The following is a 25,354-nucleotide window of genomic DNA, read 5'->3' as shown; positions in this document are numbered from 1 at the left end:
CACTTCGTGTTTGGTTAGGAGCTCGAGATAGCCATTTTCCACCTATCACTCCGTCCCAAGAATTTTGCCTCCGTGTGTTAGAACAAAGAGGGGGCACTACAGCTTATCCTGTTATCTTCGTTAAATACAACCGAGATTCTGCTTTAGATACACTTTAGAAATTCGCGATACCTATTTTTGGCGCGGAGCTTGAATTGTGAGGCTTGCTACTTTTTTTTTTCTTCTTTCAAATGTATTGAACTTTCTCAATTTCTGTGAAACACCGGAAGGTCTAAACTAAAATTGCGCTTGCATCAATCGCCACATATTGAATTCTTTAAAGCAACCAATTTTATCTGCGCTTACTCGGTGGTTCCGCAAAGAAAAAATCCCTGTATTGCGCATGAATAGGTATAGCGAAAACCACCCTATAGCACTACCTCTTAAAAACTGTCCACGGTTGGTAGCTCGGTTGTAATTGGGCCGCGCCACCGGTGGAAACCGTTTACAAAGCGTTCCCAAGGTCATTTCACCGGGGCTCACCGGCTACGTGACGACCACGTGACGGACCCAGTATTCAGACTGCTACCGTTGCTTTCTCGGCCACTGAATGTGCGGCCGGTCCATCCAAAACTTGTTCTTGCACACATTTTCCGCAACGACGTATAATAGTACAGATGGAGATACATTCGATGGATTCCGCGGCACCTTAGTTGGAGCTACTGGGGGCGGGGTTGGTGCCACGGGAGACGAGGTTGACTGTGGCGACGTTGACGTCGTCGTCTCTTGAGTGGGCTTGGTTCAGCCTCCTCTCGTATGAGAGGCAGACGAAGGGCAACAAGCGTTACCCGTGACTTTCTGTCTCTCTTACGTCTCCGAGCAAAGTGTGAGCGTGCTTTGAGGCACGCTCGAGACAAGAAGAAGTTGAATTGTATTAGTTAATTACTTTTTCACAATACCGCAAAGCGCACTTTCACCGCGAGAGAAGGTTCGGTAAATCGGAACAGACGCAAAAGTAATACGGGTGGCGACGCCACCTTGAGATTCCTGCACCCGGTCCCGGTGACGTGATGACTTTTGACCGCGTCTTTTCGGGCATAGGTATTTTTCTTCCGAAAAAAAAAAACCACACGGACTGCGTTGTCCATTTTTCAACAAAAGAACCAGAACCAAAGATTGAACTTAGCGAGCTTCCAGAAGTTTTCTTGCGCCTCAATGGCACGTATACAAGAAAGTATCTTGAAATTAGTGGCGTCACACGGACGTACTGGCGCTGGGCTTTCGGAAATAAATTCATGAAATATAAGTTTGGTGTTTGTTTTGTCTTCTAGTGAGCTACATCTTGCCGCGAAATTAACGAAAACAGAGTTTTCATCTCATGTTATCAGTCTAAACTGATTTCGTCTTCCTCCTTAGTGTCTCTTTAAAACTGCGGGTACGAACCAACTAGCCCAGCAGCGCGCTCTTCAAAGCTGTAAAGTTGCACAGTTTGATCTCTGAAGCCGGCAGCTAACCCCCCCCCCCCTCTACATTCAGAGAGCGGTGGGTGAGGAGGCAGTGTGCAGCTGGACATGTGCTGTGGCTGCAAGACGACCATCTGCACTTTGAGCCTCGGATGCGTACGTTTCCCAGTACTGAGCGAAATTCCTAGAAAACGAGCTTCTTTCTTTCTTTCTTTCTTTCTTTCTTTCTTTCTTTCTTTCTTTCTTTCTTTATTTATTTATTTCTCTCTCTCTCTCTCTTTCTTTCTTTCTTTTTCCACACGGCTACGCGGGCATGCTGCCAACTCTGCGAGGCAGTCGCGTGAGCGAAACGGCGGGCTTGTCAAAGCTCTGCATATTTGGCGCGCGTGTGATTTCCGCACAGCCTGATTCCACATTTTCCGCATCGCAGCGCCAGCGCCTCATTGGTGACTCATTGCGACAGCTGCGATCCTCGTGCCTTGCAGTGTCCCCGCGTGCTACTCGCGCCCAATCTAGAAGCTACAATAAGAGAGATCGCTGTTCGCTAACTGCGATCCGAGGGGAAGATGACTGCGGTAGTTTCGGTGTTCACCGGAAGGCTGGCCCTGGTTACGGGAGGCGCCAGCGGCATCGGCAAGGCTGTCTGCGGGGCGCTCGCCGCAGAAGGTGCCATTGTGGTGGTGGCCGACAAGCAGTTCGATGCAGCGAAGGAGGTCGCAGAGTCACTGCCAGGTGAGTTTTGAAGCTTCCGTACCAATAACGTTGCTTGTTGAACTTCGTCGACGTGAAACGTTTCTTTGTATCGTGCTGTGATACCGCTTCCAAGCCTAGACTCCCCTTGTCTCTTATACCCCTCTGCTGTGTTGGCCAAGTGTAATGGGTAGAATTAGAGAGAGAAAGAGAGAGAGCGTCGTTTTAGCAACAGAAGTGAAAGAAAAAAGAAGAAGAGACCATTTCATCGAAAGAAGTGAAAAGTGGCGACTATGACCATGACTATGACTATGACAGCTATGACCGCTGGATACATGACAACAGATTTCACAAAACACTGCTTCAATTCATACACAACACAGGCCTCACAGAACACATATAATACACATATACGCTCCAAGAATCATGCCTTAAGGGCAAGCCTTCATCGCAATAAAAAAAAATTACGCAAAGGCAGGAAACATTTTGATATCTGTTGGAGGCAAACTCACAGGAATGCCGAAATCGGACCGAGATTTATCGAAATCAAGTATACAAATATGGAAGGTGTGTCGAGTGATATCAGCAGCAGCGAAATACCAAACGGACATGGGAGGAAACTTGATGTCTTGGCTCTCACTTGTAAAATTTGATCACCACCCAGTGCACGGAAACCGCAAGTTTTTGTATTTACTTCTTTCAAATACAACACATACTGTGGATTCAAGGTATAACCAGGATGGGCATCATAATAGGACAAATAACACACAGTAAACGAATAAACAATGAACAGTAATTTTAGGAATATATCTGCGGGAAGCAATTCCAGTCATATATTGAACATGGGAAAAAAGATCTAAGTGCGCTTGTGTTCGTGCAAAGTAACGTTTTACTGCATTATCATGGTGGTTTAGTGTATGTTTGATCGTTGAGGGTGACACAAAAGCTGAGAATTCAATTGTTAGTTCTTAATAATAAACGTATGAAGAAAAAATAATCTCAATTATTTTCTTCGTGCTTCCGAGTACGGGTCTGTATTTCATTGCATTGCATTATAATTCACTGTGAGAGCCGTAAACAGAAAATTTGTCAACTATAAGCCTCATGGCCCTTCTTTGCATCCTTTTTTTAATTTATCATTGCTTATGTTGGTGTAAGGGCTCCAAACGATACACGCCTATTCGAGTTTAGATTAATTAGAGTGGTTAGGTTAGTGAGTAGTATCGGAGTAGTTTAACGTTAGTGGGTACCTACTTAAGCTTATGTCCTAAAAAAACACAATTTGTCAGGGGGAAGGGGACGCACACCGGGCACGTGCTTCCACCTCGAAAAGAAATTATGGCCATGCCACTGGTCTGTGTCACTCCTAAATATTCGTAGTCAGTAACTTGTTGGAGTTGCAAGGAACACACCTTATACGTATATGCAAAATGCTCTTTCTTTCGAGTAACGGAAAGGAACACGCTTTTCTCTGTGTAAAGTTTCATGCCACAATGAATGCACCATTTGGCAATATTATTTGCACTAATGCTGATGTCGTCTCGGTCATTTCTAAACCAACTTCTTTGTACAAGGCACAATCATGGTGGAACGGTCGGATTTGGACACAATTTAATTAATTTACAGCAGAAATAGTAAATGTCGCAATACGCTTCCTTGAGGCACCCCAGATGTAAATGGAAGACAGTTAATGCATGTCCATACTTACGAAGTGTATGCGGTCATACGAATAAGCTGCAATCCAGCGAACAAGAACTTCCGCTTCTGACCTTAAGGATTAGCTTGTCATGAAGCACCGAATCAAATACTTTGGAAAAATTCAAGGATATTACATTCTTTGGTTCCCAACAATCACGCGTGCACGCATCTACTAGTCCCGATCCACAGAGATTTCGAATATCAATCTGAGACGCCATACAGACGGAAGGGGCCAGAGAGACAGATAGAGAAAGAAAGGCGGGCCATCAAGTTGTGCTGTACATGCGGTTGGTATTTTAAAAAATATTATTATTAATTAGCACCGTTAACTCTTTAGGTCTGTGATATCATACTTAGATTGTGACGTCTCGACAGCTGCGCACGCGTTCGCCACGGGCGATCTTGCACAGTTATTTGTCAAAGTGACGTTTCTATACCTCGTATCCCTTTTGCGACTTCGCATGCACTGTGACCCGATCGCGTACGGACACACCTCGAATTTTTTCGTTAAGACACCTTCAAAGTGAGCGAAGTCCGCCTATAACGCTGTAAACATGAAAAACGCGTGACCGATGGTGGGATCCAATACAGTGGTACCGGTTAAGCTTAATGCTTTAAGCTTTAAGCATTAGGCTATACAATTGCACGGATGCATCATAGAGCGAAATTCGCTCTTTGAAACGTACGGCGCATGCGTCACGTGCCTGTTTCTCGCATTCTTCCCTCGTGACAACGAGCGCTTTCGGACGCTGTGTTAGATTGCACTGCCTTCGAGATTTGCACCCATTTTTTTTTTTCGTCAGGCGGATAGCTACGAATTTCTAATTGATGTCAGTGTGAGGGTACGCATTTAATGCTATTTCATTAAAAAAACACAAGAAAAAGAACTGCAAAGTCGCGTGCAAAAGGCAGCTGTGGCGTTATATTCTTGGTGTAAGTCTACTACTGTGTCACCACGGGTGGCGCCGTTGTAAGAAAACAGGTGCGCTTCACATTCCAGAGACCTGCCTCATGGCGCACCCAGCAACAGCTGCACGCATACTTACACCGTCATGCGTCAACCATATACGACCCTCTCTACCTATACAACTACCTTATCGCATACCAGATGACGCAATGTCTGAAATGGCGACGTGAAAGCCGCGACGCTACGTTGGTGGTCTGACGTCTACACCAGACACATCAGAATTTTTTTTTAATTTGAAAGCATGCCCTTAGGCATAATGCAAAAGATGTTAAAAATTCACGAACAGATTCGACTCGTGCAAAAAATCGAGGAGTGAACGATGATGTAGTCCATGAATCCAACGTTCAAGGTCGGGTGGGCGACCAGGCCGAAGGCCTGTTGCCCGGAGGTGGCGGAGACGGCTTAGATGAAGTCCTGGGCACGTCCATAATAGGTGTGTCACTGTCACATTTTGGATTTCACACATCAGAATTAAACGGGCATATATCAAATGAAGAAGTATGTGATCCACTTTCTCGCAAAGTCCTTTACATTTCATTGATTCTAGGTGGAGTGTCGAGTTAAGCGGAAGAGCGTAATAGAATAGTATGTGGGAGTCAGTATTGCTGTTACATACTGTAGATATGTGCCTTGCTAAGATACAGAGCTCAGTCGTTACGCTAAACGACAGGAAGCGTTCCCCGGCTGCTGCGCAGGTGACGCCAAGCATCGGGCCATTTATGTGGACGTTGGCGATGCTTCGTCCGTGGAGCAGCTCTTCAGGGACATCAGGCACGCATTCTCGGAGCCGCTCAGCATAGTCGTCAACTCGGCGGGAATTCTGCGCAAGTGTTCCCTCGTCGATTGTACGGACGAGACCTTCGATGACGTCATCAGGGTAAACCTCAAGGTGCGAGGGCAAGAGTTACACATCTTATGTCAGTGATAATGCAGCAGCAAGAGGTAACCAGTTTGAACACCCTACTAATTCTTAGTCATCCAGGAAGTGCATAACTAGGGAATACAACGTATCTGATCCACTGATGTTCGTTCAATAGCGACTCTTTACAAACATATAATCAAGGTGCACATACTGACATACTTACCTAGGTGAAATTTATAAATGTAGTTTGACAGTGTCTTCAGTAAATGCAAATTTTACGGTTGAATATTAACTCAGACTCCACGCCTTACTGCTTCGTAACTTCTTCCTCTTTTTATCCCCCTTAACCCTTCCCTCCATGCAGGGTAGCCAACCAGAACTACCTCTGCTTAACCTCCCTGACTTTGTATGCATTATTTCTCTCTATCGTTATTTCCGACGCGCGAATGAGAAAATATGTCAAATTGAGGTTATTGCTACGAGAGTGACATATTCGAAACAAGGTGTGAGAACCTGTAGCTTCAAGCATATGTAAGTGTGCTTTCAAACCATTAGAGCCGTGCGGTTAGCGACATGTGTTTTCGGAAAAAGGACCACTCACATCTAGAGGTCTGGCAGCATAACTTGAACTGCACATCGTGCGTCCAGGCGTACGCATGCTACTTCTGAGGAAACATGCGATTCCCGAAGGCTAGACACTTATCACACCGGCAAACCAGTGACCCAAACGCACATGTAGAGCAAGAGCTTTAATCGAATGTTTCAAGCGGCGTTTGGGTTCCTGGATGCTATCACTTCATTTCTCAGGGGACTAATGATCTTATCCAGAAATATAAGTTGGTGTGCAGTAGAGTGGGAATCACAGTCGTATAGTGTGGAACAGTGACCGACTGAAGACTGCACTAACGTCTCCTAGAAGTGGCTGCTGAGCTTATGCGAGCCATTAAACCGCACATGCGGTATGTTCATACGTGTACGCTTTCTCGCGAGCAATGGCGACCAAATAGGCGTCTTCTAAAAAAGTGTTATTCGCGTTACACGTAGCAAGCTGAAATTACAGAAGTGAATACGGCATGCGGAAGCGCGTCTCTTGTCAAGGAAAAAAGAAGGCGCCTTGCTTGAGCTTGACGTGATCGACTCGCTGAGCACAGTCAGTTTATAACAAGCGCCGGCTGATTAACTGAACCGTTTTGAGACGTCACAGCAAGGGTATCACAGAATGCTGCGTCAAACTAGCGGTCCGCGGTGTTGCCTCTGCTTGCAGGGCACCTTCCTGGTGAATCGTGCAGCTAGCCGTGACATGCTCCGATCTGGCATACCATTGCCCGATGGTGGTGCGGCCATCGTTAACGTATCCAGCATCGAGGCCAAAAGCGGCTTCTGGTCGTCCGCCGTGTACTCCGCCTCCAAAGCCGGCATCGTGGCCCTCACCAAGTCGGCGGCGCAGGAGCTGGCGGGGCACGGCATCCGCTGCAACGCAGTGCTGCCGGGCTGGACGGACACTCCCCTGGCAGCAAGCAGCGACGAAGCTGTCAAAGCTCAGGCGCTGGCACTGATGCCTATCAAGAGGCCTGCTGAGCCCCGTGAGATCGCGGAGGCTATCAAGTTCCTCTGCTCACCGACTGCCAGTTCCTATGTCAACGGCGCAGCTCTTGAAGTCACCGGAGGCTTCTGCATGTGAATTCGCTCCTTCCGCGTGACCTGTAGGCTTTCCTATACAAGTACAGACGGGCACTCTCACTATACTTCCACGCGTATCCACCGCTTATGGGGTTCGCCACTGTCACCACATCCCGCACTTGCACTTCTGTGGCGCTTATCCTAGTGCTGAACATACCTCACAGAAGTGTCCTCCAAACATACCCTCTTCCCCATCCCTACACTCAACTCATTCCATTGCTCCGAGTGGCTGACTCAAGCCACCTCCATCGACAACCACCAATTCTTGTCTGAGTTCTTTGGAATTCACTCTACTGAACGCATGCAGTGACCCACCGTAACGACTTTTTCATTATCGCTTGTGCTATTCAATAAAATAAACAAGTGGCGCCTCAAAGTTATGACGTTCTTGCTTTGGACGCGCGCAGTGTGGAATTGTTCGCACACATTGCATATTGGTGCGAACTAACCATGCTGGATAGAAACTGAGGGACCGTTGAAGCGGACTAGGTGGTACGCGAAGGGTCTTGGAAGTTTATTTATATGCCCGGAATTACGACGATGCCTACTTTTCCTGGGATAGAAATCCATGCCTTCTAAAAATAATGACTGTTTCTGTTTAGGAGAACGGGAGTAATCTCAATGTTTTGTACCTTGAGGTAAGAAGATAGCACATACAGCTTTATCTTTGCACCGTTCTCTGCGATGCCAACTATTGGTGAGCTAAATACAAGGAAGGAGCCAGCTACACATGTGTGTCTCACCGATAGCACAAACAAACAAACAAACAAACAAACGAAAATCGTCCAAGTTGAAACATGGTGCCCTATGTCGTGTACTCCTGACCTAACTAGTTCTCAGAGCATGGAATCGGCGACAAGCAAACGAACAAACAAAAGGTAATGTCGGTCAACGTACCTGCCCAAATATTAAGGCGCACTTTCCGTGCACGTCACTGCCTCAGTGGGCCTGAACTCGAAACTGAGTTCGGAAGTCGCAAGAAAAATGAGTTTTCAGAAAATTTTCCCGCTTCGACAACCTTTGCAGTAGGCTTGCTGTGCTGAAGGAACTGGCTTCAAAACCAACTGCCGCACCAACTTGGGGTCACTGGGCGTGTTATAGTGAGTATGTACCGCTCTGCAATGAGTCTCTCTAAAACCAACTTGTGTCACTAGGTATTTCTACTGGATATTCGTTACTATATTTCTTATTTGTTAGGCCGGCGGGCGGCGGCATGTTCAGTATCAAATGTAAATTAATGAACAGTCAGCAACTAAACCTGTGTCGAAGTCCCAAAATTTTGCTTTGAAACGTAACTGTCATTGATTATAAAACAAAAGTTACCTTGCGCGTGCCGCACTTGAATCGACAACTTCCTTGAGGAATTTTGTTCTTAGCCTGTAAGCCGTTAGTCTTGCTTCCACATCACCTTTTAGCGGCTCGGATTTGGGGGTCAGCTAAGAGTTTGTACGGCTTACGGCTGCTAAAGCTGACGGCGCAGCCAAATAGCACGGAGGATGATGTAACGAACTCCGACTTTAATGCTTACGTAAATGGATTTTTCTAGCTGCTACTTATTCCAATCATAATGCTTGTCATTTGGAAAAGGAGGAGTAACTAAAAAGTCCAAAAGAGCAGCGCTCCTGGCCATGACAAAAAAATTTGACTTTTGATATAGAAGTTTCTGTCAAACGAACTACAGGAACACTGCGTAGCGCCCTTTCCAAAACGCGGACACACAGGATTTTTTAGAATAAGGGAAGCTAAACTTGAAATACTGATGATACCGTAATGCCCAAGTAGAAACAAGCGCATACAGAGAGAAAAAAATGATTAGAATAAAAATAAAAAAAGATAAATTTGATTTGCAAAGGCCGCAATGCAATTTTTTTATACTCGTTTAATGCTGTATGTCAACGCATATGGTTGAAATGCATTGGCAAAAATAATAAATTTGTGACGTGTCTGCTACGGACCAATATGACTGATGATGCTATATGTGATAGTGTCATCGATAACCTTAATGAAACGTCAGAAGGAATTATGAGCATGCGGATTGTAACCATGGTATACAAGGTTCAATAAAGTTCACCTTTGAAAGCAGCCGTTGCACTGATGTCGTATCAATGTTGTGAATGTGCTGCTCAAGGCTGCCATAGGGTTACCGCCCAATGGTGTTTGTTGATCAAAAAAGAGGACATTAGCAGCGTGTAAGCAACGTTATGCACCAACATTTGTGCACCATCAGACATTTCCGCAACATTTTGCGTTACTTGGGAAGCGGCCGCGCTACGAGGGCGTCGTTGAAAACGTGCCGGTAGCGTCGGTAATCAGTCCTAACTATAGGCAGTCAGCAAACAGGCTCCTAGAACTTCCGATGAATGCAAGAACTCGCTTGTACGCCTTCGCTATCTTTGATGTACAAGTTGCTGAGATTGGCGTGCACATCTGCGAAGAATTTTTTTAGAGTCTACAAAATAAATTAAAAATATACTTGACAGGGGGTAGATAGGACAATTCTGATCCTTGAACTGAGTTCTTTCGAAAAGCCAGACACTACTTGCACAGTAAATCGAAATGCATAATTGGCCAATTCACAATATCTCACTAAGAATTTTGAGTTGATTACTTTATGGTAGATATCGTAATTTACGAATTTTAGCCAGCGTGCTTGCAAGGCATATCGGCTGGGAACGAATTCTGGCGAACGCATGCGCGTTCACCCCCTTTTTTTTTTTACATATACCGGGTGTCCCAGTTAACTTGGACCAAGATTAAAAAAAGAAAGAAACCAAGAGCTCTAGAGTAATCGAACCGACTGCATAGTAGCCGTAGTCCTGTGTACTTACATCCAGTATGTTTTTTATCACGAAGTATTAATTGATTAATTGTTTTTAATTAGTGAACTTCTTAATTATTGCTCGAATGGCAAACATATCAATTACAATGTTGTAGGACACCTCAAACAACCTCCGAATCAAGCATTTGTTTCGTGCTTAGCCTTGCTTCGTTAGTTTTTCCGAGAAAAAAAACAAAAGCACGCGAAACATGCAGAATATGAAATAGGTACGCGCTTGCGCGCCGCTACTCAAGCCTTCCCGAGCGAATAGCCACGGATACACGGCTTTACTAGCGGCGGCAGCTCGATACAGGGCTTCACGCTACGTGATGGTCGCAGCATCACGAGAACACGCCGCTGACACATTGATAAGCCTTGTACGATGCGGCGAAAAACCAATGCAGCTGTATTTCTTTCAAAGGTTGCTTGGAGGCGCTTGAGTGGCGGCGCGCGAACGCGCATCTATTTCATATGTCGCGTATTTCGTGGGCCTTTGTTTTTTATTGGAAAAAAACAACCAGACACACTTCAGCGTGAAACAAATGCTTGATTCGGAGGTTATTCAAGGTACCCTACAACTTTGTAGTTGACATGTTTGCGATTCAAGCAACAATTGATAAGTTCGCTTATTAAAATCAATTATTTAATATTCCGCGATGAAAAAATACTGGCTGTAAGTACACACTACTGCCACTACTATGCAGTCGGTACGATTTCTCTAGAGCTCTTGGTTTGTTTTTTTTTAATCTTGGTCAAAGTTAGCGGGGACACCCGATATACTTGCGCGCCCTTTCAATAAATCTTTCACTTGCGAGTAAACGCCTTGTCCTGTTTCTATTGTGTACTGTCCATCATAGCACTTAAAAGGTTTGCAAGATACAACTTAGATGTCACACGGGCTTTAGCACTGCTTTAATTTTCGCGCACCTCTCATTGTGATAGCCTATGGCGTTTCCTCTACACTCTCCTATTTCCTACAGCGTATTTCCCTTTGCCGAGAAAGGTGGTCGAGATGCTGCTACGGTAAATGCATTCTCACTTGTGCGAATCCTCCTTGTCCTGCACTGCGTGCTAGCGCTTTTGGTCGGTAGGTTTCCGCAAGCGGTCTCCATTACCTCGTAAAATGGCGACGTAATACTTTTAGCCTTTTACGTTATTGCGCATCACACCTTTTAGTTCTAACTATAGCTATAGGGTCAGCCTGGTTGCGCTCCCTGACCTGACATTATTACCTATGTTATACAACGCATATGAACGAGAGTCGAAGCTCAGGAATAATAAATACTCGGCGAGCCCTTTAAGTGGCCTCTTCAAGCACCACAAATGACGACAAGAACAGAGGACAAAGGCAACATTGTGTACTTAGGTGTTCTTTTGTGTGGGGGCATTTAGGCGATGGTTCCAAATGGACGGAACTTACGCGCCAGCTAGTTTGCTCTGTGTATGGATAGCTAGCTGCAGCCTTACTGAAAGCGCTTCAAAACAAATACAGGGCATTTCGTATTTTTCTGCCATCAGATGTTCATCAGGAAACTGCAACGCCTATAGCAACCCTGTTTCCTCGTATGCCAGCGATGCGCTGTGTTCGAAGCCATTGTGCAGCACATTTAGCGACCTCAGCAGACGTTCCGCTTAACACGATTCACATTATGGGTGCTTTACTCTCACGCCAGTAGTTTGATACCACATTACCGAGTGCTTTTCTTTTGTCTACTTGTAAGTAATAAAAACGTTATGTTACAGCACATCTGAACCGCCTCTGCGAAGTTGAAATATAATACCGTTCAGAGGCTTTAACCTTCACAGCAAATCTTTTAACACGTACGTAAACAGGCAGGCGTTTGTGAACGTAAGTTTGCCATTCTTACTGCATCGCCAACAGCAACTTCTACAGGCGCGCTTCGAAATTTCTGGGTTTTGACAGTTCTTACGAGGCACTTTCTGGGGCGTCTGTGCAGGCGACTTCAGGCATCGAGCCATGTACGTGAATGGCGGTGAATGTTTGTCCGTGCAGCAGTTATTTAACAGTATCAGGGACACGTTCTCAGAGTCATTGAGCGTAGTCGTGAACTCCACCGGAATACTGCGCCCGGCTACAATGGTCAAGTGTACTGACGAGCTATTCTATGACGTCATCAGGGATAACCTGCGGGTGAGCCTTTATAATGCCGAAGACTCCTCTTTAGATGACGCTTTGGACAAGATACCTGCTTGGAGCATCGATTATATATCGATCTTCACGATCGAGCAGGCAATATCAACGGCAGAGTTGTTTCTCCTCTTCGGTAATGCAAACATATTTTTAACTGAGTCTTGTTTGTTCCCCCTTCCCTTCCCTCCTCTCTTTTACCCGTTCCCCATGTAATGCCTTACGGGGCCCTCAGATATACCTATATAAACACAGACCTGTTGATGAGGGAGTTTATCGAGGAGGGGGACTTCGGTGTATTCCCTGACTTAATTCACCCGCCACGGTGACTTAGCGGCTACGATGTTGCACTGCTAAGGGCGAGGTCGCGGAATGAAATCCCGGCTGCGGCGGCCGCATTTCGATGGGGGCGAAATGCAAAAACGGTCGTGTCCCGCGTATGGGGGGCACGTTAAAGATCCGCTTGTGATCAAAATTAATCCGGAGTGCCCCACTACGGCGTCCCTAATAGTATAATCGTGGTTTTGGCACGCTTCACACAATTCATTCAAGTATAACAAAGAAACGCAACAAATTCATACGACTTTCGAGGGAATGTTTCTTTTGTTTTGTTCTGATCACTGTTTGAAAATGAGAACACATATCTATACCTAAATTAAAGCTTGGCTATGAAAGCCTTCACCCAGCTATGAGCCAAAAGTATGATTTCGCTAAACTAGAGCGAACAAGCCTGCATCGCAAGATGCACGCTTCATTTATATCAGTGCACGCAGTCGTTTTTGTTTTCGTATTTCTTTTCAACCATATGACATGGATGAAGCATCCTGCAATTTAAAGTAAGGCTTCATTCAAGATAAGTGGACAGACTGATTACGTTCAGCTAAACATATACAGAATAATTGCTGCGACAGGAACTTCTTCTGTCATGTGTTTGCCACAGGCAGGAAAAACAGCGACCGTCTGTGTACATGTAGTCAGCGAAAGGTCTTGTTTTTCAGCGTAAGCTGTTATGGGCTCGTTACAATAGCTGTTTCGGTTGGAGATGGTGTCCACCGCCGCCTGCGCCACCGTTGTCCGTAGCAGCTATCACCGGGAATAAAAAGAAATACCCTGTTCCCACTGGAATCGAAGTCATGAAGAAAAAAAAAGATTATGGAGAGTATATATATATAACGACAGACATGTGTGGAATACTTGATTAATTCAAGCAGGCTAGGTGACTGTATTATAAAATTAAATTATAACGTTTGTTCAGAGCATCGATGAGAGGGCGTACTCTTGCCAGCCGGTCATATCCATCTTCGCCTCTTTTTTTTTCTTTCGTGTTGTCACTCAAATGCAGGCAATTCATGATGGATTGGAATCGCTTGAACGACATGACTTTTGAGATTTCTGGTGCATTGAAAAAGTTATCGCTGCTCCAGTAAAGGTACAGCTGATGTCTCGGGTTTACACTCATGAGAATCAGAATGCCGAAGAAAGCCCGAAGCTCATCTAACGTGATCGTTTTCCATTTTCGCCGGTTTTTCTGTTCTGCAAAGCGGTTTGTTTCCTCTACAAGGAGCTGCATTACTTCGTCGTCGAAGTAGAGTGAAAAAGCTTCAATCGGTTTGGATGGCAACTTTTGTGACATCTCAGGATCCCATGTTTTTGGGACTTGCAGAACATGGTCTGGCTCGTCACAACCCCATGTGCCCGGCGTTTCTTCCTCATTTTCCACGATGTTGTCGCACAGGTCTAGCGATCTTTTCCGCCTCTTTGTTTTCTTTTTTGTATAGGTTGCCTTGCGTTTTGCCTGTCTGCTCGTTGACGCAGCCATTTCATCTGCACTGGCATCCTCATCTGTACAATGAGGCGCAAGCTCGGGAATGACATTCTCGTCTGTGCTTTCCCCATCCGAATCATTGGAGTCCGGATCGTCCGATATGCTAAAATAGAGCTCGAGAGCTTCTTCTTGTGATAGAAATCGCTTGCGTGCATTAGAAAGCAACGACAAGTTCTAGATCAAATAATTCGAAAATTACCGCTCAAAATTCTGCCATTAGGCTTAGCAAAATGTGCAACTTTTTTCAGCATGGTATTGAAAATTTGCATTTATCTCATTATATGTAAGCTCAAATCTCAGAAACAAGAGCTGATTTTAATCCAGGGTTGTTTCTCTGAATGCAGAAAAAAGGAATTACTTACCAGGCATGTTGATTTTCTTTTCTGCCGGATCGCATATAGTCGAAAACTTCCAATGCATCAGAAAAAAAGAACGAAGTTTCAAGTTCTGGACTCACTGCCTCATCTAGTGGAGGCTGCTGAAACTATATTTAAAAGAAGTACTGAAACCTCTCAATAGGTGGTAGCACATCACAAGAATGATTCCGGTTTCCTTCTGCTTCGTACGAGCCCTTTAGAGTGGAGCACTATGTGGGACGTATGTGTCCCACTGTCCTACAAAGGGTTAATAACAACGTTACAAAAAAAACGCTGTCATAACGGAGATTGTTGGCTTTATTACTTCAACTTGAGTCTTTCAAAATGAACAGATGGATATTTCGCAAGTCAAGAACACATTCTCCCTCTCGTAGGATTGCGAACATGCACATGATGGGAAAAAAACAAAGTAAATCCCGGCCACAGTGCTGGAACAGGCAAGAGCGCGATTTTTTCTTCCCCAGGATCTCATTGTTAGACATTAGAGGTAATTTGCATGTATTTTTGCGGCATGGTGCGTTCATCTAGTAACAACGCACAATGTACGATCAATGCGCGGAAGCTTTGGATGTGCAAAAGGTGTTCAAATCCCAAAGACATCCGACGTCCTTTAGATGACCCGTGACTGCCAGGTACGAGTGGAACTAGACGTGATGTGAACTGTGATCTATAGATGTGAACTAGACGTCGTTAAATGTCTTGGGTACTTGTTCTTTTGTGGTACGCCCAGTGAATATTTGTGATTTGCTGGGTAACGAGGTGACCCTTCCTGCTCAGCCTGTCTTGTTGCTTCATTACTTCAGGCGCAGCCGTGGCCTCAGCCACAGCTGTGGTTTCTGCCTTGACAGACGCCGCAAGGTTCAAGGACGTGTCTTTCCCGCTCACTGCGGCTACCCGAAGAGGCCCCCTTCGGGGTACACCGCCACGTCCACGTACGTTACATCCGGGTCACCCTTGAATTGTCGGCGCTCTCTGTCGACGCGAGCCTTGTAACGGCCTACGTGGCGTTCATGACTTGTGTGTATCGGTGTGGGGCTTACCTTCATCCTGCTTCTGACCTCGGGCGGGAGCGATCGTTCCCACCGATGGCGCGGAGCTCCGTGACCCTGTTGCACACCATCTTCAATCACTGGGTATGTGTCACTGTTCAATGAACGTACCTCAAACAAGAAGGCCACAAAATTATTTTCCAGTGGTAAGTATCTGACCGTAGCGGAATCAGTAGAAATGATCACGCAGAGAAAGCGGCCTCAGCGTTACGAGAAGAAGAACGCAGCGTTCCAATTCCTCTTTCCACGACAGACGTTGCAAGCCGTACCAGGTAATATGAATTGAACCCTTCGCTACACATTAACGTCGACATTCATCGAGAGATGGGTTCAGCCGCGGGCCACACCGCCCGGGAGAACACCTCGACACCCGGTGCGGCAAGAGAAATCCTCGAGTTATCAACGGCTAAGTAGGCGAAACAAAGCCCTTCCTCACCCAGACCTAGACAGGAGGCAAGCACGGGACTGGCGCCGCCTGCAAAGAAACACTTTCCCACATTTATACAGGCTACACAAAATGTACCCAGATAACTACAGCAACACATGCCCGTGGTGCGAAGGAACACCGACATTGGAACACATAACATTCCAGTGCGCGTCACGTCCGGCGGCTGCCACCTCGCCGCTGCTAGACAACACTCTACATAACTGGTCGTGGGAGGCGCGACTCGCGGAAGTGGAATTGGGAAGCCAACTGGCGACCCTTGACCAGGCCCGGCGAGCCGCTGTAACCAGTGGGGCCCTGGAGGAGGGGCTCCACCCACCATAACCAAACAGTCTCTATTACAATAAACGTTTACTCTCTCTCTCTCTCTCGGCGGAAATGTTTTCATGACATTTAACTGAAACGATTCAATGAAACTTAGCTTAACGTAAATTCCAACAAGTACCTTGGCTCCGTCTTTTTTTTCTTACTTTTCAAAGAATTAGGTTTTCTCTTAATGATCGGCCTCATAAAGGAAAAAAAACTACACTTTATAGACTTCCGCTCATCGATGCCATAAAAAGGGAGTTCAGTGCCTTGTTTCTTTCCCAAGCAGAAAAAAAAAGAAGTATGACTGAAAGGCCACTTTTGCAGAGGAAACGGGGTCCATCAAGTGTGATTTACAACCAGTAATATATGCAGTGAAATGCCATTAGCCAAGTTATTATCTTGCATACCCGCACAACCACCAACGAAAGCCACTCTGTGAAATTTTAGGTCGACGTTCTCCACGGAGTGCACAGTTCATGTGTGTCATTGCGACAGAACGCATGCGCACACGTGCAGCGTCCTTCCGCCTATTATTTATCGTTCCACTAAAGCCACCACAAAGCCTCTTCTGTCCCGTTATTGGCAGCTGTTACCGAATTTGCCGCCACAGATATCATGCTTGCCTGTTTCCGTTAAAATCTCAGTAATTCCTCTGACAGGCTGTGGGAGACGAGAAGTCGGCGCCGTAAACTCGTCAATTCTTTGCCCAACCCAGTTAGGCCACTATGACTTCAGCAGTCACGTCTTTCAATGGTCGCCTGGCTTTGGTGACGGGGGGCGCTAGCGGCATTGGCGAAGCGGTCTGCCGTGCTCTGGCTGCCGAAGGTGCCACTGTGGTGATTGTCGACAAGCAGTTGGAGGGCGCTAGGAGAGTGGCCCAGTCTTTGCCAGGTGAGTCGGAGTTAATGTCTAGCCAATATTTCGAGCCCGTCTCATGCTTACGCTGCTGGACAATATGAAGGCATTTCCTGAAATCTCGTGACTTCGCGGTGAAACAGAGTCGAATGTAAAGAAGGCCGCGACGATTGCGCGAAGATAGAAGGCAAGCACCGACGCTTCGAGTCTCCTAAGGATGCCACATTCAGTTTTGTTTTGTTTTCTTTTGTTATGAATAAGAAAGCGATGCTGTCCACGTTAAGAAAGCAGGTATACATGTTTAAAAAGGAATTCGCGCTCTCGAACGGCTTCAGAGAACGCCGACCAGCCATTCTCGGTAGCAGTACTAGGTAAGGCGGTGTGAATGACAAATAGTTGTTACGAACGAAAAGATTCCCGAACAAAGCGCTAAAGAAGAGACCTCCTGCGGATTTCTTGGCCACAGTAAATATGAGAAAATTCGGGTGAGGAGAGAGAGAGAGAGAGAGAAAGAGGAGGAAAGACAGGGAGGTTAGCCAGTGTAAGTACTGGCTGGCTACCCTGTGCTGGGGAAAGGGGTAAAGGGAGTAAAAGGAGAAAGAAGAAGAAGAGGAGAAAAAAAAATTAAGGAAATTCACGCAGTACCGCGATACTACACGATACAACACTCAAAGGCGATCGCACAATTCGCAAGTCCTTAGATACTTCAGCAAAGCCTTTAAGGCCTTGAGTGCCGAAGCCCGTCTGGACCAGTGTCCTAGAGCCTTCTCCTCTGTAAAGGGGCGATTGTCCAGTTTTTCGAGCGCGGTTACGAGCACTGTTCTTGGCACTTTGTAGCTGGGACAGTCACAAAGGAGGTGCTGAATCGTCTCCTCGCAGTCGCAGGTTCCGCAAGTAGGGCTGTCGGCCATTCCAATACGGAATGAATAGGAGTTCGTGAAAGCGACGCCGAGCCACAGGCGGCACAGAAGTGTTGCTTCCGCTCGTGGTAACCCTGGTGGTAGCCGGAGTTGCAGACATGGATCCAGTCTGTGGAGACGTTCGTTCGTGAACTCACTGGTGTTCCACAGATTCTGCGTAAGCTCGCGGGCGAGAGAGCGAAGACTTGTGGCTGCGTCTGTTCGTGACAGTGGTAGTGGTACAACGCGGGCACCGTCGTGGGCCGATCGGGCGGCGTCATCCGCATGATGATTGCCCGCAATTCCGCAGTGACCCGGTATCCACTGGTAGATGACGTTGTGCCCTTTGTTGATTGCTTGATGGTGGAGTAGTCGGATGTCTGCCACTAGTTGCATATTTGGTCCGTGGTTGAAAGGGGACATCAGACACTGGAGAGCTGCCTTCGAGTCACATAAGAGGGACCATGACTGTGACGATTTGTCACTAATAAACTCTAAAGCAGCACGGATAGCTGCGAGTTCTGCAGCCGTCGATGATGTTACGTGAGACGTCTTGAACTTGAGGGTGACAGACTTTGCGGGAATAACCACTGCTCCAGCTGAGCTATTAGAGCAGACAGAACCATCCGTGTAAACGTGGATGCGTTCTTTGTGTTTCTCATGAAGGAATGAAAGCACGGTTTGTTTGAGGGCAAAAGATGACATCTCCGTTTTCTTTTTGATACCGGGAATATGAAGAAGAGCCTGGAGTGGATGAAGGCACCACAGCGGTAGAGATGGTCGTGCTGCAGGCGTGAAGTTTGATGGTAAAGTTCCGTGGTTGGCGGCAATAATCCTGCTAAACGCTGAACGAGGTCGAGTGGCAGGAAGGGAGGCGAGATGATGCGATGGAAGTCGCGCGAAGTGTCTGATATGCATCCTTAAAGCGTCGACTTGAAGATACGTATCGATGGGGTGGTCGTGCGCGATGGCTATTGTTGCTGCCGTGGATGCACATCTGGGAAGTCCAAGGCAAATTCGCAGAGCTTGAGCTTGTACAGACTGGAGGGCACGGAGGTTGGTCTTACTGGTCCCACCCAGTACAGGTAAGCTATAGCGCAGGAAACCGAGGAACAGTGCATTATAGAGTTGGAGCATCGCACTCACAGACGCACCCCACGACTTTCCTGCGAGAAATCTGAGCACGTGAGTCATCATGAGTAATTTCCTTTTTAGGTACGAGACATGAGGACTCCAGGAGAGGTCTCGATCTATTATCACCCCTAGAAAGCGGTGCGTCTTCTCGTAGGCAATTGGATGTCCATTAATTTTGACAACGTACGGTTTCATTGCTTTGCGCGTGAAAGCGACCATAGAGCACTTCTCGGAGCACACCTCCAGGCCTCGCGCTCGAAGATAGCCTGATGTTAGTGTGGCCGCTTTTTGAAGTCTGGCGCGCACCTGGGGACGCGTCGCTCCTGATGACCAAATGCATATATCGTCTGCATAGATCGACACATGGACGGACTGCGGAAGGATGTGAACCAGGTCGATGAGCACGAGGTTAAATAGAGTGGGGCTCAAGACTCCACCTTGTGGTACGCCACGGCAGGTGTTGTGTTGTGATGACGCACCATCCTCTGTTTGCACAAAGAAAGACCTGTCCTTCAAGAAGCTGAGTATCCACCGAAAAACAAGGCCGCCTAGGCCGACATTGCCCAGAGCGTCTAGGATGGCTCGATGGGTTACGTTATCATAAGCGCCTTTAACATCCAGGAACATTGCCGCTGACAGCCTCCTTAGGCTTTTTTCGTGCTGAACAGACGTGACAAGGTCGATGACGTTGTCTATAGAAGAGCGTCCGCGTCGAAAGCCTGCCATAGCGTCAGGGTATAACCGGTAGTGTTCTAGATACCACTCTAGCCGCGTCAGCACCATCCTCTCCATCACCTTTCCGAGACAACTGGCCAGAGCAATGGGACGATAAGACGCCACGTCTAGGGGTGATTTACCTGGTTTGAGCAGAGGCACAAGGCGGCTGGACTTCCATGCAGCAGGAACCAGTCCTTCACGCCATGAATTATTGTACACGCCTAGAAGAGCATGCCGGGCTGTTTGACCGAGGTGTCCGAGAGCTGCGTATGTCACCCCGTCAGGCCCAGGCGATGAGGAACGTCTGCACGCTGCCAACGCCGCCTGCAATTCCTCGATGGTAAACGGATTGTCCATACGTGAATCCCGCGAGATTGGAACATCACCGGGATCACGTGTAACGAACGATGGCGGCAGACCAGCAACCTTGACACAGAAGTCCTCCGCTACGTCGATCTCTCGGCGACCTTGGTAGAGAGCCAGACATTTGAAGGGGTGGCGTTGTTGCGGTGACGTTCGAAGACCACGCACCGTTCTCCAGATATGTGACAGGGGTTTATGCGGATCAAGGGAATCGCAGAAGGTTTTCCATCTGAGAGACTGCAGGGAGTTGATCCGACGCTGGATCTTCTTCTGTATTCGTCTCGCCTCCCTTAGGTCGTAGATGGACTTGGTGCGCCTGTACCTTCGTTCCGCGCGACGGCGGATTGCTCGAAGCCGCTCCAATTCTGCTTCGAAATGAGAAAACATAGGAATAGGCCTAGAAGCTCTGGTGGCCTCTTGAGCAGCGGCGTTAATTAGCTTTTCGATGTTGCCAGGTAGACAGTCCTGAATCTCTTGGCAATTCTTCTCCATGAGCAGCGTGTATTGAGGTCGGGTGAGGATTTAGATAAGTAAGCTTAAGCTAGCTGCTGCAGTCATCCTTAATTCATGGACAATTTCCAGTGTTCTGTTTTAGTGCGAGAACTACGAGCATGACTCCTGTAAGAATGCCCAAACCCCTGTCCTCGTCTTATACGTTGGCACCTACAACTCGTAATATACCAATGAGAATATGCGGCCTCATCGGAGTGTTTTCACTGCTGATGTAGAGTAGGTTTGACGACACACGTTAAGTTCGCTTCTCGTATTATTTGTTGGTAGCAAAGTTTTTAGGTGTTTAATTATTGCTTTCGTTTTTCATGACGAAAATAGTAAGTTCCGTCTGCTTCAAGACATCCCTTCGCTTCTTCATTTGGGGGCAGTTCTTTGAGGTAGCATCATGGGACTCAATGCAATTGAGGCATTTAATAACTGTGGCTACACAGTAGTCCGCAGCGTGGGGCTTTGCGCAGCGCGGTTAAACTCTCGTGTTCTCGCAAACAGCGCTCTCGTGCCCCAGCCTCGTGCAATTATTGTGGCATTGGAGTCGTTTTAGGATAAATGGTCGCACGGGGTGTCTAAAGTGGCCAACCTTGACGTGTGAGGGAATAGATTCGCCCTTGAAAATACGGGAGAGGGGGATGGGGTATCAGCACGAAACTTAAAGTTGGTAGTGGGAGAGGGTAGAGACTGGCGACACAGCGGTTGACGGTGGTCATTTCTGTTTTCACAATGCTTTATACTCCACGCATCACGCCTCGCTGATTTTTCTCGGCGCACCGTCTTTGGAACCAAAGGAACGCGCGAATTTTCACTTATTCTCGCTCTGAAGCTTGTGATCAGTTCTCTTCCACATATGCCTAACCTCAGCTGCGTTCCACAGGCGAGGCCGAGCATCACGCAATGTACGCAGACGTCGGCAACTCGTCCTCGGTGGAGCACCTGTTCGCGGACATCAGGAGCAAGTTCTCGCAACCGCTGAGTATAGTCGTCAACTGCGCCGGCATCTGCTTATCGGCGCCTCTCCCCGACTGCAGCGACGAACTGTTCGACGAAGTCATCAGGGTGAACCTTAGGGTGAGATATCTGATAGTTGTGATATCTGATTAGTTAAATGAGCTGAATCCATCGCCTTCTGCTCTTCATGCACTGGCTCCAGTGTGCCACAAACTACGGTGAAACGCAGTTGTAGATAGAAACAAATGTTTGCATTTTCGCTGCAACATCGGCGCTAGGCGGGCGCAAGAGAGAGAGAGAGAGAGAGAGAGAGATAATGTTTAATGGCAGAAAGGTGGTGAGGTCGGCCTGAGTGAAGTGCCTCTAGCCTGCTACTCCACGCTGGGAAAGGGGTTTGGGGAATGTCTTTCAAAAGCATGTGGACCACCCAAAGCGTCACAGAACAGTCACAGCTGATGAAGGCTATTGCTAATCCCGAGGCACTACAGTTGTTTCAGTGAGTTCCAGTTGCAATCGATATGAGTCCAGGTGAAGCGGTCAGTATACCTAAAATCCCCGTATCTGAATCTGAAGCAGATCGAGGGCCTTGTGCTGGGCTTATTTTGTCCTTTTGCATAAATGCAAGGCTACATAAATGACCAACTTGCAGGATATTAAAGGTTGCATTGCTGAACACTCAGCTCAAAGAATTATCTTTCTCTAGAAATAACTTGCAATAAAGAAAGCCAATCATCTTGAGGAAAGATGCATACGACCTTTTAATTTCGTAACGACGCACGGAAACATACGCTGCAAGCTTGATAACGTTTTCAAGACATCTCCTAGTTATCCCGATGCTATCTCAAATACCACACTAACTAGTAGTGATGCAATTAACGTTACAGGCTTTCAAATGAAGATGAATTTCCAGGATTTTCCGAAAAAGAAAGCAAGCAAGGAGGTTTTCGGCTCGGGCGGTTGAGACATGGCTTAACAGAAAAGCAAGAAAAAAATCCAGATAACGAGAACAAAAAATAAGTGAACGAAACGCGAAGAAATACCCAAAAGGGGTGAGATTATGGCAGTGCACCTCACGCCCCAGTGCTTGTTCGTTTTGTTATTTTTTTAGTTTCCTTTGGTGTCTTTCCTCCAGCACTTCCTTTGCTTTATTAGTGGCACACTTGATGTCACCGAACACCATCCGATCCTTGAACAACTGATACGCGCATTTTCACGATAAAATCGAATGAAATAAATCGTTTCGCTTGTCTGAAGCGCCGGCAAAGGTTCACATAAATCATACTTATACTTAGGTCACCCTCTCCTTTGATACTTTCCTGAATGATTCAGATGTCTGTCAGGGATGATACAAGTTATGTACAGACTTTGAACGAACGTCCAGGAGACATCTAGGTAAAAAATAAAGTCACTATTGTAATATTGTGATCCTTTTCCAACCGCTCACTGAAATGAAAAAATGACGGCTCAAACAAATGTCCATACCCTGGCGACATTATTATGCGAAACCCACACTACTGATTCGAAATGAGCAGCCCCCTCCACTGTTGTCAACTTAAGAGCTAGTGTTTTCTGTTACTGCTAACAGAAAAACGCCTCCAGACGAGAACCTGTATAATGTTTCCACCGCCTTTCTCTTAGCACTGAATTGCTTGTACTTGCTCAACGGCAGCAAGTCGTGGAGTTGTTGTTTCATTTAGATAAGTCTGTCTTTTTTGCGCATAACAGACTGGAGCTTCGGAAAATGAGATGACAGAGGAACCGTGATGCGCGCTAATGTTTTCTCGTTCTTCCTCACAGCAACGAATAGCTTTATGAGAAGTTTGGCTCCCGGTGTAGTCAGCTTCTCACGACTTTATGTGGCTCCATCGAACTTATGAAAATCCCGAAAATCAAGAGCCAAGAAGAACCGTAACGGCACAAAGACATCGTGTTTCTCGCCTTTCTATAGGGCACCTTTCTGGTGAATCGGGGAGCCAGCCGCGACATGCTGCGCTCCGGCATACCGCTGCCCGAAGGCGGAGGGGCCATCATGAACGTGGCCAGCGTCATGGCCAACTGCGGCTGGTTACACAACTCTGCGTACGCCGCCTCCAAGGCCGGGGTCGTGGCTCTCACCAAGTCCGCGGCGCAAGAATTAGCGTCCCACGGTATTCGTTGCAACGCCGTGCTGCCCGGCACGACAGACACGCCTATGTCAGCCAGCGCTGGCGAAAGCATCTTGGCCATGGCCGTTGACAGGATACCACTCAAGAGGATCGCTCAACCGTTGGAGATAGCACAGGCCGTCAAATTCCTCTGTTCATCGACTGCTAGTTCCTTTGTTACCGGCACAACGCTCGAGGTCACTGGAGGTTTCGCCATGTGATTCCTCTTGGTCGTGCCGCACTGAGCGCGTGCTCAGGTAAAATTCACGTGACTGTTTAGTTCTCTATCTCGGCTGGTTTTCTCTCTCGTCGCTTGTCCGTACTGAATTTCCGATAATGTCTGCTTAATCTTCATCATGGAGAAGAGACAGGCATGGTCGTAATCATGTATAAGAAGAATATCGAGAGTGCAAACGTATGGTTCACTTCAGTTCCTCTGCTACTGCCCAAATGAACAGGGGGGGGGGGGGGGGGGGGCGGCTTGGACTGGTTGGTGAAACATTGTTTAAACAAGGAAACAACAGCCTTTTTGGTGTGCCATTTGTTGTAAGAAAGGAAAAAGGCGGTAGGACGGAGTGCACACTAACAACCAAGTTTATTACTCAGATGGCGGGTACATATGTACAAGCGGAATGGGGGGGTGGGGGGATAATAGGGGTGAAATAATTATGTAGGGGCATGTGCAAGAACAGGCATCATCGCTTGAGATACTCATCATTTAACAGGCTAATGGACGGCGAACTCACGCATTTATTTTCACCTTCATCGCGAGTAATGTAGGCCTTATCAAGTTCACGTGTGCTTTGTCACTGTATTTGGCCACAACTTGGCAATCATTAAAGCTCTGGGTGTGCTTGTACTTCGACAGTGACCTGCTAGGTGGCTGCCTACAGACCTGAGCACCAGATTGGCGTGCTCTCTTAGGCGGTCGTTAATGCGTCACAATGACTGGCCGATGTATCAGCGGCCACACGACAATAAAATGTGGTAGACAAATCCCTTTTGCATACTTCCTTTATTGTTTCTTCTTACAGCCATATAGGCAATTCCCGACATCTGAGTAATAAACTTGGTTTTAATGTGTGCTCTGTCTTGTCGCTTTTTAACGCGAAAGCGTTAAGAGGAAGCTTTAGCTCGGGCTCAACTCCGACGCGGCCTATTCAAATACATGTAAAACGCAGAAACGCTTTTCTGAGATAACCCCTGGACCGATTTTAACGAAATGTGTTGCATTTTAAAGAGGAACTTAAATTCTAGTGAGTGTTGAAGCGAAGGTTTGATATAGCCCCAAGTTTTTGTAGGAATAATTTTCAAAAACTCACAAGTCCGCACAAAATAGAAACACGAAGTTTACAAAATAATAGCCCTGCATCAAGAACAGCTATCGCGGTTCTGCAAATTGTATTCATAATTTAAAGCGGACAACTTCGATGTGTCAATCTACATATGTGAATTCCTTACGTTGTGTACAAGGGT

General features: G+C 46.8%; 2 protein-coding genes across 2 annotated transcripts; both read left to right on the top strand.

The window, feature by feature from the left end:
* Window positions 1–1,884: 1,884 nt before the first annotated feature.
* Window positions 1,885–7,715, top strand: LOC135895780 ((3R)-3-hydroxyacyl-CoA dehydrogenase-like). The gene is made up of 3 exons (XM_065423942.1): window positions 1,885–2,174; window positions 5,493–5,686; window positions 6,924–7,715. The coding sequence occupies exons 1-3, from the start codon at window positions 2,009–2,011 to the stop codon at window positions 7,338–7,340; spliced, it is 777 nt and encodes a 258-aa protein (XP_065280014.1). The 5' UTR covers window positions 1,885–2,008; the 3' UTR covers window positions 7,341–7,715.
* Window positions 7,716–17,036: 9,321 nt separating this feature from the next.
* On the top strand, window positions 17,037–24,099 carry LOC135895805 ((3R)-3-hydroxyacyl-CoA dehydrogenase-like). Its single transcript, XM_065423981.1, has 3 exons — window positions 17,037–17,202; window positions 21,661–21,854; window positions 23,683–24,099. Exons 1-3 carry the CDS (start codon window positions 17,037–17,039, stop codon window positions 24,097–24,099), a joined length of 777 nt encoding a protein of 258 aa, XP_065280053.1.
* The last annotated feature ends 1,255 nt before the right edge of the window (window positions 24,100–25,354 follow it).

Source organism: Dermacentor albipictus, chromosome 4 (genome assembly GCF_038994185.2).
Source record: "Dermacentor albipictus isolate Rhodes 1998 colony chromosome 4, USDA_Dalb.pri_finalv2, whole genome shotgun sequence".
NCBI lineage: Eukaryota > Metazoa > Arthropoda > Arachnida > Ixodida > Ixodidae > Dermacentor > Dermacentor albipictus.
Note: the sequence above shows the minus strand (reverse complement) of the source record. Positions and strands in the feature narration are given on the sequence as shown.